Raw genomic sequence first — 17403 nt, 5'->3', positions numbered from 1 at the left:
CATCATGAGAGGACCACAGTAATCTGAACTCATCATGAGAGACCACAGTAATCTGAACTCATCATGAGAGGACCACAGTAATCTGAATTCATCATGAGAGACCACAGTAATCTGAACTCATCATGAGAGGACCACAGTAATCTGAACTCATCATGAGACCACAGTAATCTGAACTCATCATGAGAGGACCACAGTAATCTGAACTCATCATGATACCACAGTAATCTGAACTCATCATGACACCCACAGTAATCCGAACTCATCATGAGACCCCAGTAATCTGAACTCATCATGAGAGGACCACAGTAATCTGAACTCATCATGAGAGACCCACAGTAATCTGAACTCATCATGAGAGGACCACAGTAATCTGAACTCATCATGAGAGACCCACAGTAATCTGAACTCATCATGAGAGGACAGTGAAGGAAAAACAGGTTCATTTCCTGTATTTCTACCCATGTTGCCATGGAGCGGAGAGAAGACTTTCCAATTGTATAACTCATTTCATGCAATTCTACTCGTTTGTTTTTACATGACATTTGATGATCAATGGGGGCCCCTCAGGCTGGTAGGGGAACTGATCTGCGGGCCTACAGCGAGGACGGAGAGAGGGGGAAGGGAAGAAGTGTGTGTGTGTACCACTACCTGTGTGCTCTCTATAACAGTGTAGGATTGAAACCTACCTGTTTGGCTGTGAAGTAAGCCATGGCTGTGTCGGTTACGTGGTAGGCCTGCAGGCTGAGCTCTGACAGGTTGGGCAGTAGCTGTGAGATGGCAGCGATGGCGTCGTCTGCTACGTTGATACAGTCGCTGACGCTGAGCGAGGTGAGCCGTGCGTTCAGGCTGGACCACAGACCGGCCTCCGTGAAGTCATTACAACCGGCCAACTCCAGGTGCATTAGACCCTGCATCTGTTCCAGCATCACCTACACACACACACCACAGAGAAAACACACTGAGTTTACAACGATATAACTCTGATTTAACTCTGATATAACTATAACTCTGATATAACTCTGATACAACTATAACTCTGATACAACTCTGATATAACTCTGATATAACTATAACTCTGATACAACTCTGATACAACTCTGATATAACTATAACTCTGATATAACTATAACTCTGATATAACTATAACTCTGATACAACTCTGATATAACTCTGATATAACTATAACTCTGATATAACTATAACTCTGATATAACTATAACTCTGATACAACTCTGATATAACTATAACTCTGATATAACTATAACTCTGATATAACTCTGATATAACTATAACTCTGATACAACTCTGATATAACTATAACTCTGATATAACTATAACTCTGATATAACTCTGATATAACTATAACTCTGATATAACTCTGATATAACTATAACTCTGATATAACTCTGATATAACTATAACTCTGATATAACTCTGATATAACTATAACTCTGATATAACTCTGATATAACTACAACTCTGATATAACTCTGATATAACTCTGATACAACTCTGATATAACTCTAATACAACTCTGATATAACTATAACTCTGATATAACTCTGATATAACTATAACTCTGATATAACTCTGATACAACTCTGATATAACTCTGATATAACTCTGATATAGATATAACTCTGATATAACTCTGATATAACTCTGATATAACTCTGATACAACTCTGATACAACTCTGATACAACTCTGATACAACTCTGATACAACTCTGATACAACTCTGATACAACTCTGATACAACTCTGATATAACTCTGATATAACTATAACTCTGATATAACTCTGATACAACTCTGATATAACTCTGATATAACTCTGATACAACTCTGATATAACTCTGATATAACTCTGATACAACTCTGATACAACTCTGATATAACTATAACTCTGATATAACTCTGATATAACTATAACTCTGATATAACTCTGATATAACTATAACTCTGATATAACTCTGATATAGATATAACTCTGATATAACTCTGATATAACTCTGATACAACTCTGATATAACTCTGATATAACTCTGATACAACTCTGATACAACTCTGATACAACTCTGATACAACTCTGATATAACTCTGATACAACTCTGATATAACTCTGATATAACTCTGATACAACTCTGATATAACTCTGATATAACTCTGATACAACTCTGATATAACTCTGATATAACTATAACTCTGATATAACTCTGATATAACTATAACTCTGATATAACTCTGATATAACTATAACTCTGATATAACTCTGATATAGATATAACTCTGATATAACTCTGATATAACTCTGATACAACTCTGATATAACTCTGATATAACTATAACTCTGATATAACTATAACTCTGATATAACTCTGATATAACTATAACTCTGATACAACTCTGATATAACTATAACTCTGATATAACTCTGATATAACTCTGATATAACTATAACTCTGATATAACTCTGATATAACTATAACTCTGATATAACTCTGATATAACTATAACTCTGATATAACTCTGATATAACTCTGATACAACTCTGATACAACTCTGATATAACTCTGATACAACTCTGATACAACTCTGATATAACTCTGATATAACTCTGATATAACTCTGATATAACTATAACTCTGATATAACTCTGATATAACTATAACTCTGATATAACTCTGATATAACTATAACTCTGATATAACTCTGATATAACTCTGATACAACTCTGATACAACTCTGATACAACTCTGATATAACTCTGATACAACTCTGATACAACTCTGATATAACTCTGATATAACTCTGATACAACTCTGATATAACTCTGATATAACTATAACTCTGATATAACTCTGATACAACTCTGATATAACTATAACTCTGATATAACTCTGATATAACTATAACTCTGATATAACTCTGATATAACTATAACTCTGATATAACTCTGATTTAACTCTGATATAACTCTGATATAACTCTGATATAACTCTGATATAACTATAACTCTGATACAACTCTGATATAACTCTGATATAACTCTGATACAACTCTGATACAACTCTGATATAACTCTGATATAACTCTGATACAACTCTGATACAACTCTGATACAACTCTGATACAACTCTGATACAACTCTGATACAACTCTGATATAACTCTGATATAACTCTAATACAACTCTGATACAACTCTGATATAACTACAACTCTGATATAACTCTGATACAACTCTGATACAACTCTGATACAACTCTGATACAACTCTGATACAACTCTGATATAACTACAACTCTGATATAACTCTGATACAACTCTGATACAACTCTGATACAACTCTGATATAACTATAACTCTGATACAACTCTGATATAACTCTGATATAACTCTAATACAACTCTGATACAACTCTGATACAACTCTGATATAACTACAACTCTGATATAACTCTGATACAACTCTGATACAACTCTGATACAACTCTGATACAACTCTGATACAACTCTGATATAACTACAACTCTGATATAACTCTGATACAACTCTGATACAACTCTGATACAACTCTGATACAACTCTGATATAACTCTGATATAACTCTGATACAACTCTGATACAACTCTGATACAACTCTGATACAACTCTGATACAACTCTGATACAACTCTGATACAACTCTAATACAACTCTGATACAACTCTGATATAACTACAACTCTGATACAACTCTGATACAACTCTGATACAACTCTGATACAACTCTGATACAACTCTGATACAACTCTGATATAACTCTGATACAACTCTAATACAACTCTGATACAACTCTGATACAACTCTGATACAACTACAACTCTAATACAACTCTGATACAACTCTGATATAACTACAACTCTGATATAACTCTGATATAACTATAACTCTGATATAACTCTGATATAACTATAACTCTGATATAACTCTGATATAACTATAACTCTGATATAACTCTGATATAACTACAACTCTGATATAACTCTGATATAACTATAACTCTGATATAACTATAACTCTGATATAACTCTGATATAACTCTGATATAACTCTGATATAACTATAACTCTGATACAACTCTGATATAACTATAACTCTGATATAACTATAACTCTGATATAACTCTGATATAACTATAACTCTGATACAACTCTGATACAACTCTGATACAACTCTGATACAACTCTGATACAACTCTGATACAACTCTGATATAACTCTGATATAACTATAACTCTGATATAACTCTGATATAACTATAACTCTGATATAACTCTGATACAACTCTGATACAACTCTGATACAACTCTGATATAACTATAACTCTGATACAACTATAACTCTGATATAACTCTGATACAACTCTGATATAACTCTGATATAACTCTGATATAACTATAACTCTGATATAACTCTGATATAACTCTGATATAACTCTGATATAACTCTGATATAACTCTGATACAACTCTGATATAACTCTGATACAACTCTGATATAACTCTAATATAACTATAACTCTGATATAACTCTGATACAACTCTGATATAACTCTGATACAACTCTGATATAACTACAACTCTGATACAACTCTGATACAACTCTGATATAACTCTGATATAACTATAACTCTGATATAACTCTGATACAACTCTGATACAACTCTGATATAACTCTGATATAACTATAACTCTGATATAACTCTGATACAACTCTGATATAACTCTAATATAACTATAACTCTGATATAACTCTGATACAACTCTGATATAACTCTGATACAACTCTGATATAACTACAACTCTGATACAACTCTGATACAACTCTGATATAACTCTGATATAACTCTGATATAACTATAACTCTGATATAACTCTGATACAACTCTGATATAACTCTGATATAACTATAACTCTGATATAACTCTGATACAACTCTGATATAACTCTAATATAACTATAACTCTGATATAACTCTGATACAACTCTGATATAACTCTGATACAACTCTGATATAACTACAACTCTGATACAACTCTGATACAACTCTGATACAACTCTGATATAACTCTGATATAACTCTGATATAACTATAACTCTGATATAACTATAACTCTGATATAACTATAACTCTGATATAACTCTAACTCTGATATAACTATAACTCTGATATAACTATAACTCTGATATAACTATAACTCTGATATAACTATAACTCTGATATAACTATAACTCTGATATAACTCTGATATAACTATAACTCTGATATAACTATAACTCTGATATAACTATAACTCTGATATAACTCTGATATAACTATAACTCTGATATAACTCTGATACAACTCTGATACAACTCTGATACAACTCTGATACAACTCTGATACAACTCTGATATAACTCTGATACAACTCTGATACAACTCTGATACAACTCTGATACAACTCTGATACAACTCTGATACAACTCTGATACAACTCTGATACAACTCTGATATAATTCTGATATAACTGTGATACTAAAGTGTATTCGGAAAGTATTCAGACCCCTTGACTTTTTCCACATTTTGTTACGTTATAGCCTTATTCTAATATTGATTAAATCGTTTTTCCACCTCATCAAGCAACACACAATATCCAATAATGACGAAGCAAAAACAGGTTTTTAGACATTTTCGCAAATGTATTAAAAATCAGCACTCTGGAGCAGGTTTCATCAAGGGTCTCTCTGTACTTTGCTCCGTTCATCTTTCCCTCGATCCTGACTAGTCTCCCAGTCTCTGCCGCTGAAAAACATCCCTACAGCATGATGCTGCCACCACCATGCTTCAATGTAGAGATGGTGCCAGGTTTCCTCCAGTTGTGACATTCAGGCCAAAGAGTTCGATCTTGGTTTCATCAGAACAGATAATCTTGTTTCTCATGGTCTGAGAGTCATTTAGGTGCCTTTTGGCAAACTCCAAGCGGGCTGTCATGTGCCTTGTACTGAGGAGTGGCTTCCGTCTGGCCACTCTACCATAAAGGCCTGATTGTGTGCTGCAGAGATGGCTGTCCTTCTGCAAGGTTCTCCCATCTCCACAGAGGAACTGTATCAGAGTGATCATTGGGTTGTTGGTCACCTCACTGACCAAGGCACTTCTCCCCTGATTGCTCTGTTTGGCCGGGCGGCCAGCTCTAGGAAGAGTCTTGGTGGTTCCAAACTTCTTCCATTTAAGAATGATGGAGGCCACTGTGTTCTTGGGGACCTTTAATGCTGCAGAAATGTTTTGGTATCCTTCCCCAGATCTGTGCCTCGACATAATCCTGTCTCTGAGCTCTACAGACAATTCCTTTGATCTCATGGCTTGGTTTTTGCTCTGACATGCACTGTCAACTGTAGGACCTTGTATAGACAGGTGTGTGCCTTTCCAAATCATGTCCATCAATTAAATTTACCACAGGTGGACTCCAATCAAGTTGTGGAAACATCTCAAGGATGATCAATGGAAACAGGATGCACCTGAGCTCAATTTCGAGTCTCATAGCAAAGGGTCTGAATACTTATGTAAATAAGGTACTTCTGTTTTTTCTTTTGAATACATTTGCAAAAACTTCTAAAAACCTGTTTTGCTTAAATAAAGGTTAACTAGGCAAGTCAGTTATGAACAAATTCTTATTTACAATGACGGCCTAGGAACAGTGGGTTAACTGCCTTGTTCAGGGACAGAACGACAGATTTTTACCTCGTCAGCTCGGGGATTTGATCTTGCAACCTTTCAGTTACTAGAAAAAACGCTCTAACCACTAGGCTACCTGCCGCCCCATTAGTCATTATGGGCCTGCCGCCCCAGGCAACATTCTAAATAACCGGGGCTCCAATACTGAACCTCACCATTGTGTTGAATGTGGCCTGTTCATCGCACTGTAACTAAATCTTCGGTTTTATCAAAAATTCCAACATAATTCACGCAGCAGATTATATTTTCACTAAGAGTTGGTTAAACTCACAGCGCAGGTGTCTTAGCGATAGGGAAATGTCGCCTTAAGTGTACTCATGTTGTCTTACGTATACTCATGTTGCCTTAAGTGTACTCGTGTCGCCTTAAGTGTACTCGTGTCGCCTTAAGTGTACTCGTGTCGCCTTAAGTGTACTCGTGTTGCCTTAAGTGTACTCGTGTCGCCTTAAGTGTACTCGTGTCGCCTTAAGTGTACTCGTGTCGCCTTAAGTGTACTCGTGTCGCCGTAAGTGTACCCGTGTCGCCTTAAGTGTACTCGTGTCGCCTTAAGTGTACTCATGTTGCCTTAAGTGTACTCGTGTCACCTTAAGTGTACTCGTGTCGCCTTAAGTGTACTCGTGTCGCCGTAAGTGTACTCGTGTCGCCTTAAGTGTACTCTTGTTGCCTTAAGTGTACTCTTGTTGCCTTAAGTGTACTCATGTTGCCTTAAGTGTACTCATGTTGCCTTAAGTGTACTCATGTTGCCTTACGTGTACTCGTGTCACCTTAAGTGTACTCGTGTCGCCTTAAGTGTACTCTTGTTGCCTTAAGTGTACTCATGTTGCCTTAAACTTCTTATGGCTGCAAGGGGCAGCATTGAGTAGCCAGTTAAATAGTGCCCATTTCAAACGGCCTCGTACTCAATTCTTGCTCGTACAATATGCATATTATTATTACTATTGGATAGAAAACACTCTCTAGTTTCTAAAACCGTTTGAATGATTTCTCTGAGTGAAACAGAACTCATTCTGCAGCACTTTTCCTGACCAGGAAGTGGAATGTCAGAAATCTATGCTCTGTTCAACTTCTTGCCTATACATGGGCATAAGACGTAAGAGGCTACGTACACTTCATACACCTTCCCCTGGTTGGTCAAGAGGTTGTGAGAGAATTTTTTTTGTGTTTATCTTGGTCTAAGGTGGAATAAAAGCTCTTTCTTTGACGTGACCGTCCACTTCCTGTTTCTGGAGCGCGCAAAGAGGACATGGACTTGCCTTCTTTTTAGCTGTCGTTATGAACGACTAACTTCTCCGTCTTAGATTTTATTTGATACATGTGACCATATCATCGTAAAGTATGTTTTTTCAATATAGTTTAATCAGATTATTGAAATTTTTTCGGGAGTTTTGCCGTGTTCCGTTCTCTGACTTTGTTGATGTTGGAGAAATATGTAGCACTTGGCAAGTGCCCATGCTAAATGAAGAGGGAAATTTGCCGTTTCAGATTCAAACAACGACTGTTCTGGACAAAGGACACCTTGTCCAACATTCTGACGGAAGATCACCAAAAGTAAGAAACATTTTATGATGCTATTTCTAATATTTGTCGTGCATGTGAACTGGTCGTCGGCGCCCAAGTGTTTCTGGCTATTGTGGCTACGCTAATATAACGCTACATTTTGTTTTCGCTGTAAAACACTTGATAAATCGGAAATATTGTCTGGAATCACAAGATGCCTGTCTTTCAATTGCTGTACACTATGTATTTTTCAGAAATGTTTTATGATGAGTAATTAGGTATTTGACGTTGGTGTCTGTAAATATTATGGCTGCTTTCGGTGCAATTTCTGATTGTAGCTGAAATGTAAACGATGATTTATACCTGAAATATGCAAATTTTTCGAACAAAACATATGCTATACAATAAATATGTTATCAGACTGTCATCTGATGAAGTTTTTTCTTGGTTAGTGGCTATTTATTTCTTTATTTGGTCGAATTTGTGATAGCTAGTGATGGAGTAAGAAACTGTTGGAGTAAAAAAAAGTGGTGTCTTTTGCTAACGTGGTTAGCTAATAGATTTACATATTTTGTCTTCCCTGTAAAACATTTTAAAAATCGGACATGTTGGCTTGATTCACCAGATGTGTACCTTTCATATGCTGTATTGGACTTGTTAATGTGTGAAAGTTAAATATTTAAAAAAAATATCTTTTGAATTTCGCGCCCTGCACTTTGAGCTGGCTGTTGTCATAAGTGTACCGACGTCGGGCTGCCGCCATAAGAAGTTTAAGTGTACTGATGTTGCCTTAAGTGTACTCATGTCGCCTTAAGTGTACTCATGTTGTCTTAAGTGTACTCGATGCACAATTATTTACTGAAATGACAGTGCTAGTTCATGTTGCCTTTTCACAGTCCGTGACAGTTTTTAAAACTGTGTCTCTCTTGCTAATCTGACAGACTGGCTGTGCCCTATGAGGTATGGGCCATAAAACTGTGTCTCTCTTGCTAATCTGAGAGACTGGCTGTGCCCTACGAGGTATGGGCCATACAGTGCTGTGTGCCAATAGAGATGGAATGTACAGTAGTCCATGTTCACAACACCACCACAGTAGTCCATGTTCACAACAACACCACAGTAGTCCATGTTCACAACAACACCACAGTAGTCCATACTAACACCACCACAGTAGTCCATACTAACAACACCACCACAGTAGTCCACACTCACAACACCACCACAGTAGCCCATACTAACAACACCACAGTAGTCCATACTAACACCACCACAGTAGTCCATACTCACAACACCACCACAGTAGTCCATACTCACAACACCACCACCACAGTAGTCCATGTTCACAACAACACCACAGTAGTCCATACTAACAACACCACCACAGTAGTCCATACTAACAACACCACCACAGTAGTCCACACTCACAACACCACCACAGTAGTCCATACTAACACCACCACAGTAGTCCATACTAACACCACCACAGTAGTCCATACTAACACCACCACAGTAGTCCATACTCACAACACCACCACAGTAGTCCATACTCACAACACCACCACAGTAGTCCACACTCACAACACCACCACAGTAGTCCATACTAACACCACCACAGTAGTCCATACTCACAACACCACCACAGTAGTCCAAACTAACACCACCACAGTAGTCCATACTAACACCACCACAGTAGTCCATACTCACAACACAACCACAGTAGTCCATACTCACAACACCACCACAGTAGTCCATACTCACAACACCACCACAGTAGTCCATACTAGCAACACCACAGTAGTCCATACTAACACCACCACAGTAGTCCACACTCACAACAACACCACAGTAGTCCATACTAACACCACCACAGTAGTCCATACTCACAACACCACCACAGTAGTCCATACTCACAACACCACCACAGTAGTCCATACTCACAACACCACCACAGTAGTCCATATTCACAACACCACCACAGTAGTCCATACTCACAACACCAACACAGTAGTCCATACTAACACCACCACAGTAGTCCATACTAACACCACCACAGTAGTCCATACTAACACCATCACAGTAGTCCATACTCACAACACCATCACAGTAGTCCATACTCACAACACCATCACAGTAGTCCATACTAACACCACCACAGTAGTCCATACTAACACCACCACAGTAGTCCATACTAACACCACCACAGTAGTCCATACTCACAACACCACCACAGTAGTCCACACTCACAACACCACCACAGTAGTCCATACTAACACCACCACAGTAGTCCATACTCACAACACCACCACAGTGGTCCATATTCACACCACCACCACAGTAGTCCATACTCACAACACCACCACAGTAGTCCATACTAACACCACCACCACAGTAGTCCATACTCACAACACCACCACAGTAGTCCATACTAACACCACCACCACAGTAGTCCATACTCACAACACCACCACAGTAGTCCATACTCACAACACCACCACAGTAGTCCATACTCACAACACCACCACAGTAGTCCATACTACCACCACCACAGTAGTCCATACTAACACCACCACAGTAGTCCATACTAACACCACCACAGTAGTCCATACTAACACCACCACAGTAGTCCATACTCACAACACCACCACAGTAGTCCATACTCACAACACCACCACAGTAGTCCATACTCACAACACCACCACAGTAGTCCATACTCACAACACCACCACAGTAGTCCATACTCACAACACCACCACAGTAGTCCATACTCACAACACCACCACAGTAGTCCATACTAACACCACCACAGTAGTCCATACTAACACCACCACAGTAGTCCATACTCACCACACCACCACAGTAGTCCATACTCACCACACCACCACAGTAGTCCATACTCACCACACCACCACAGTAGTCCATACTCACCACACCACCACAGTAGTCCATACTAACAACACCACCACAGTAGTCCATACTAACAACACCACCACAGTAGTCCATACTAACAACACCACCACAGTAGTCCATACTAACAACACCACCACAGTAGTCCATACTCACCACACCACCACAGTAGTCCATACTAACAACACCACCACAGTAGTCCATACTAACAACACCACCACAGTAGTCCATACTAACAACACCACCACAGTAGTCCATACTCACCACACCACCACAGTAGTCCATACTAACACCACCACAGTAGTCCATACTAACACCACCACAGTAGTCCATACTAACACCACCACAGTAGTCCATACTAACAACACCACCACAGTAGTCCATACTAACACCACCACAGTAGTCCATATTCACAACACCACCACAGTAGTCCATACTAACACCACCACAGTAGTCCATACTCACAACAACACCACAGTAGTCCATACTCACAACACCACAGTAGTCCATACTAACAACACCACCACAGTAGTCCATACTAACACCACCACAGTAGTCCATACTAACACCACCACAGTAGTCCATACTAACACCACCACAGTAGTCCATACTAACACCACCACAGTAGGCCATACTCACACCACCACAGTAGTCCATACTCACAACACCACCACAGTAGTCCATACTCACAACACCACCACAGTAGTCCATACTAACACCACCACAGTAGTCCATACTCACAACACCACAGTAGTCCATACTAACACCACCACAGTAGTCCAAATTCACAACACCACCACAGTAGTCCATATTCACAACACCACCACAGTAGTCCATATTCACAACACCAACACAGTAGTCCATACTAACACCACCACAGTAGTCCATACTCACAACACCACCACAGTAGTCCATACTAACACCACCACAGTAGTCCATACTCACAACACCACCACCACAGACAAGCAGTGTGGATTGTTGACTATTCTGATTCCATGTATGAGGGGTGTTTTGGAATGGAATGCCAAGTCACTTTACCAAACATTTACTCCTTCGGTGATGCTGTGTTTACATAGACAATCAGAAACTCAGCTATGCTATTGTTATTATAATAGACAATGGTTGCATTTACAGCACACTGCACTCCTGTGACATCTCACGTTTCATAGAGACTCATGTTCATTCTACTCACTCTATCGATTGTTTACCTGCTGGGGATAAACGTTCCACAGATCTAGGACCAGCTCCCCAGCCTCAAACACTAACCTTAACCATTAACCATTCTAATAAAATATCTCTCCTCTCTCTGTCCCATGATCATGTGACCAGTGAGCAAGGTCATGTGATGTGACATTCCACATTCCATGTGATCCCTGGTGACCTAGTTGACATGGTGCCCAGCTACAGCGGAATCCAGCTCGCCCAGTGACTGTTACTAGGTTACGCAGCGGTGGGGTGGCAGGCTTTCCGAGTTCAGGGAGTGCATTGTGTTGATATTGATGCTGAGGATTAACAAAAGTAACACGTTATATTACTTTAAAGTAACAACGTTATATTACTATAAAGTATTGCGTTATATTACTATAAAGTATTGCGTTATATTACTATAAAGTATTGTGTTATATTACTATAAAGTATTGCATTACATTACTATGAAGTAGTGTGTTATATTACTATAAAGTATTGTGTTATATTACTATAAAGTATTGTGTTATATTACTATAAAGTATTGCATTATATTACTATAAAGTAACACATTATATTACTATAAAGTGAGGTGTTATATTACTATAAAGTATTGCATTATATTACTATAAAGTGTATTGCATTATATTACTATAAAGTAAGGTGTTATATTACTATAAAGTAACAAGTTATATTACTATAAAGTATTGCGTTATATTACTATAAAGTATTGTGTTATATATCTATAAAGTATTGCATTATATTACTATAAATTAACATGTTATATTAGTATAAAGGTGTTATATTACTATAAAGTGTATTGCATTATATTACTATAAAGTAAGGTGTTATATTACTATAAAGTATTGCATTACATTACTATAAAGTAAGGTGTTATATTACAATAAAATATTGTGTTATATTACTATACAGTATTGCGTTATATTACTATAAAGTAAGGTGTTATATTACTATAAAGTATTGCATTATATTACTATACAGTAAGGTGTTACATTACTATGAAGTAGTGTGTTATATTACTATAAAGTATTGTGTTATATTACTATAAAGTAGTGTGTTACATTACTATAAAGTATTGCATTACATTACTATAAAGTAACACGTTATATTACTATAAAGTAAGGTGTTATATTACTACAAAGTATTGCATTATATTACTATAAAGTATTGCATTATATTACTATAAAGTAAGGTGTTATATTACTATAAAGACACCATATTCCTATACGACACTACTTCTGTCCAGGGCCCGTAGAGCTTCACAGCATCACTGTAGGACAGCAATGAGGATTGATCCCATCTGTACAGTAAGCCTGTTTACACCCTTGACTGTAGGACTAATGGAAGTTACATCTACTGTAGGACTAATGGAAGTTACATCTACTGTAGGACTAATGGAAGTTACATCTACTGTAGACCTAATAGAAGCTACATCTACTGTAGGACTAATGGAAGCTACATCTACTGTAGGACTAATGGAAGTTACATGTACTGTAGGACTAATGGAAGCTACATCTACTGTAGGACTAATGGAAGTTACATGTACTGTAGGACTAATGGAAGTTACATGTACTGTAGGACTAATGGAAGTTACATGTACTGTAGGACTAATGGAAGTTACATCTACTGTAGGACTAATGGAAGCTACATCTACTGTAGGACTAATGGAAGTTACATCTACTGTAGGACTAATGGAAGCTACATCTACTGTAGGACTAATGGAAGTTAGATCTACTGTAGGACTAATGGAAGTTACATGTACTATAGGACTAATGGAAGTTACATGTACTGTAGGACTAATGGAAGTTACATCTACTGTAGGACTAATGGAAGCTACATCTACTGTAGGACTAATGGAAGTTAGATCTACTGTAGGACTAATGGAAGCTACATCTACTGTAGGACTAATGGAAGCTACATCTACTATAGGACTAATGGAAGTTACATCTACTGTAGGACTAATGGAAGCTACATCTACTGTAGGACTAATGGAAGTTACATCTACTGTAGGACTAATGGAAGTTACATGTACTGTAGGACTAATGGAAGTTACATGTACAGTAGGACTAATGGAAGCTACATCTACTGTAGGACTAATGGAAGCTACATGTACTGTAGGACTAATGGAAGCTACATCTACTGTAGGACTAATGGAAGTTACATCTACTGTAGGACTAATGGAAGCTACATGTACTGTAGGACTAATGGAAGCTACATCTACTGTAGGACTAATGGAAGTTACATCTACTGTAGACCTAATAGAAGCTACATCTACTGTAGGACTAATGGAAGCTACATCTACTGCAGGCCTAATAGAAGCTACATCTACTGTAGGACTAATGGAAGCTACATCTACTGTAGGACTAATGGAAGTTACATCTACTGTAGGACTAATGGAAGCTACATCTACTGTAGGACTAATGGAAGTTACATGTACTGTAGGACTAATGGAAGTTACATCTACTGTAGGACTAATGGAAGTTACATCTACTGTAGGACTAATGGAAGTTACATCTACTGTAGGACTAATGGAAGCTACATCTACTGTAGGACTAATGGAAGTTACATCTACTGTAGGACTAATGGAAGTTACATGTACTGTAGGACTAATGGAAGCTACATCTACTGTAGGACTAATGGAAGTTACATCTACTGTAGGAATAATGGAAGTTACATCTACTGTAGGACTAATGGAAGTTACATCTACTGTAGGACTAATGGAAGCTACATCTACTGTAGACCTAATAGAAGCTACATCTACTGTAGACCTAATAGAAGCTACATCTACTGCAGGCCTAATGGAAGCTACATCTACTGTAGGCCTAATGGAAGCTACATCTACTGTAGGACTAATGGAAGTTACATGTACTGTAGGACTAATGGAAGTTACATGTACTGTAGGACTAATGGAAGTTACATGTACTGTAAGACTAATGGAAGCTACATGTACTGTAGGACTAATGGAAGTTACATGTACTGTAAGACTAATGGAAGCTACATGTACTGTAGGACTAATGGAAGTTACATGTACTGTAGGACTAATGGAAGTTACATGTACTGTAGGACTAATGGAAGTTACGTCTACTGTAGGACTAATGGAAGCTACATCTACTGTAGGACTAATGGAAGCTACGTCTACTGTAGGACTAATGGAAGCTATGTCTACTGTAGGACTAATGGAAGTTACATGTACTGTAGGACTAATGGAAGTTACATCTACTGTAGGACTAATGGAAGTTACATCTACTGTAGGACTAATGGAAGTTAGATCTACTGTAGGACTAATGGAAGCTACATCTACTGTAGGACTAATGGAAGCTACATCTACTGTAGGACTAATGGAAGCTACATCTACTGTAGGACTAATGGAAGCTACATCTACTGTAGGACTAATGGAAGCTACATCTACTGTAGGACTAATGGAAGTTACATCTACTGTAGGACTAATGGAAGTTACATGTACTGTAGGACTAATGGAAGCTACATCTACTGGACTAATGGAAGCTACATCTACTGGACTAATGGAAGCTACATCTACTGTAGGACTAATGGAAGTTAGATCTACTGTAGGACTAATGGAAGCTACATCTACTGTAGGACTAATGGAAGCTACATCTACTGTAGGACTAATGGAAGCTACATCTACTGGACTAATGGAAGCTACATCTACTGTAGGACTAATGGAAGCTACATCTACTGGACTAATGGAAGCTACATCTACTGTAGGACTAATGGAAGTTACATCTACTGTAGGACACATTGTTGATTCCCACGCTTTTTTCCTCAGGGAGTCTCGGACGCTTCACAGTTTTACTGTAGCCCTGAACTAGCTCACCTGATTCAAGAAGTCAAGGGCTTGATGATTAGTTGATGATTAGTTGGCCAGTTGAATCAGGTGCCTAGCTAGGGAATAGATCATATCCATGGACAGGCTGGTCCCCAAGGAGAGGATGGAGAAAGGCTGTGCTAAATGACATGTTTGTGTTCACATGACTGTAACTATATATAGATATATATATTTATATATATATGACAATGACTCACCTCCAGGCCTGCGTCTGTGATGGTGGACCTCTTCAGACTGACCGACTTCACCCCCTTCTTGGACAGGGGGTAGTTATCAATGAACTCACAAATATCCAGGTCCGAAACTCCCACCAGACAGAATGCCTGGAACCCCCTGAGAGCGAAGGCCTGCAGGCTGACAAACTCCTTCTCTCCGCTGGGGAGCAGGGCGTACAGCTCCTTGGCGTGGAGGATGGGCGTGACACCCTCCCAGAACTTAGGCTGGTACAGCACCTTCCTCCAGGTCCTACACACCTGGGCCAGGACACACTTCTCAGCCGTGGTGAAGTACCACAGCAGCCTGTTGAGCAGCTTCTCATCCAGGGCCAGCTGGCGCTCCAGGGGCAGCAGAAGGGTCAGAGGCAGGGTGAGGGGAAGGTGAGGCTTGGGTAAGGTGAGGGGGACCTGGCGCAGCGGGGGTTTGAGGGCCATCAGGGGGCTGTGGTCCAGGTCTGGACCCAGGAGAGAAGCTGCGGTGGGCAAGGAGCCCAGGGGGTTGAGGGTGTCCAGGTGGTAGGGCAGGGAAGGCGGGGGTAGGATGCCGGGCACGGAGGAGGACTGGCACAGACGGTTCTTGGCGGCGGGCGTGCCCTTGGTGATGCTGGCGCTGCCCAGACCGTTGGGCTGAGGGGGGAGCTTGACCATGCCGTTCCTCGGGACACACGGAGACTTGAGCTCGCTGGGGGTCGACATGTTCAACATTGGGAACCTAGGAGGAGGGAGAGAGAATTAATACATGGTAAACATTGGATCAGAGAGAGAGAGAGAGAGAGAGCGAGAGAGAGAGAGAGAGAGAATTAATACATGGTAAACATTGGATCAGAGAGAGAGAGAGAGAGAGAGCGAGAGAGAGAGAGAGAGAGAGAGAAAGGTGGAGAGAGAGAGAGAAAGGTATAGCGAGAGAGCGAGAGAGAGAGAGAGAGAGAGAGAGAGAGAGAGAGAGAGAGAAAGGTGGAGAGAGAGAGAGAAAGGTAGAGCGAG

At 39.1% G+C, this 17403-nt stretch overlaps 1 protein-coding gene across 1 annotated transcript in view; it reads right to left on the bottom strand.

Annotated features, from left to right (window-relative positions):
- fbxl16 (F-box and leucine-rich repeat protein 16) overlaps window positions 1-17124 on the bottom strand; it is a 28158-nt gene extending 11034 nt beyond the window's left edge. Inside the window, exons 1-2 of the mRNA XM_038985642.1 lie at window positions 16402-17124; window positions 687-929 (exon numbers count right to left, since the gene is read on the bottom strand). Coding sequence (XP_038841570.1) covers window positions 687-929; window positions 16402-17124 — 966 coding nt within the window. The remainder of the gene's footprint in view (window positions 1-686; window positions 930-16401) is intronic.
- Window positions 17125-17403: the final 279 nt, after the last annotated feature.

The sequence above is a fragment of the Salvelinus namaycush genome, unplaced genomic scaffold, assembly GCF_016432855.1.
Source record: "Salvelinus namaycush isolate Seneca unplaced genomic scaffold, SaNama_1.0 Scaffold360, whole genome shotgun sequence".
Classification (NCBI taxonomy): Eukaryota; Metazoa; Chordata; class Actinopteri; order Salmoniformes; family Salmonidae; genus Salvelinus; species Salvelinus namaycush.
The sequence above is the reverse complement of the archived record's forward strand: the minus strand, read 5'-3'. Positions and strand labels throughout refer to the sequence as shown.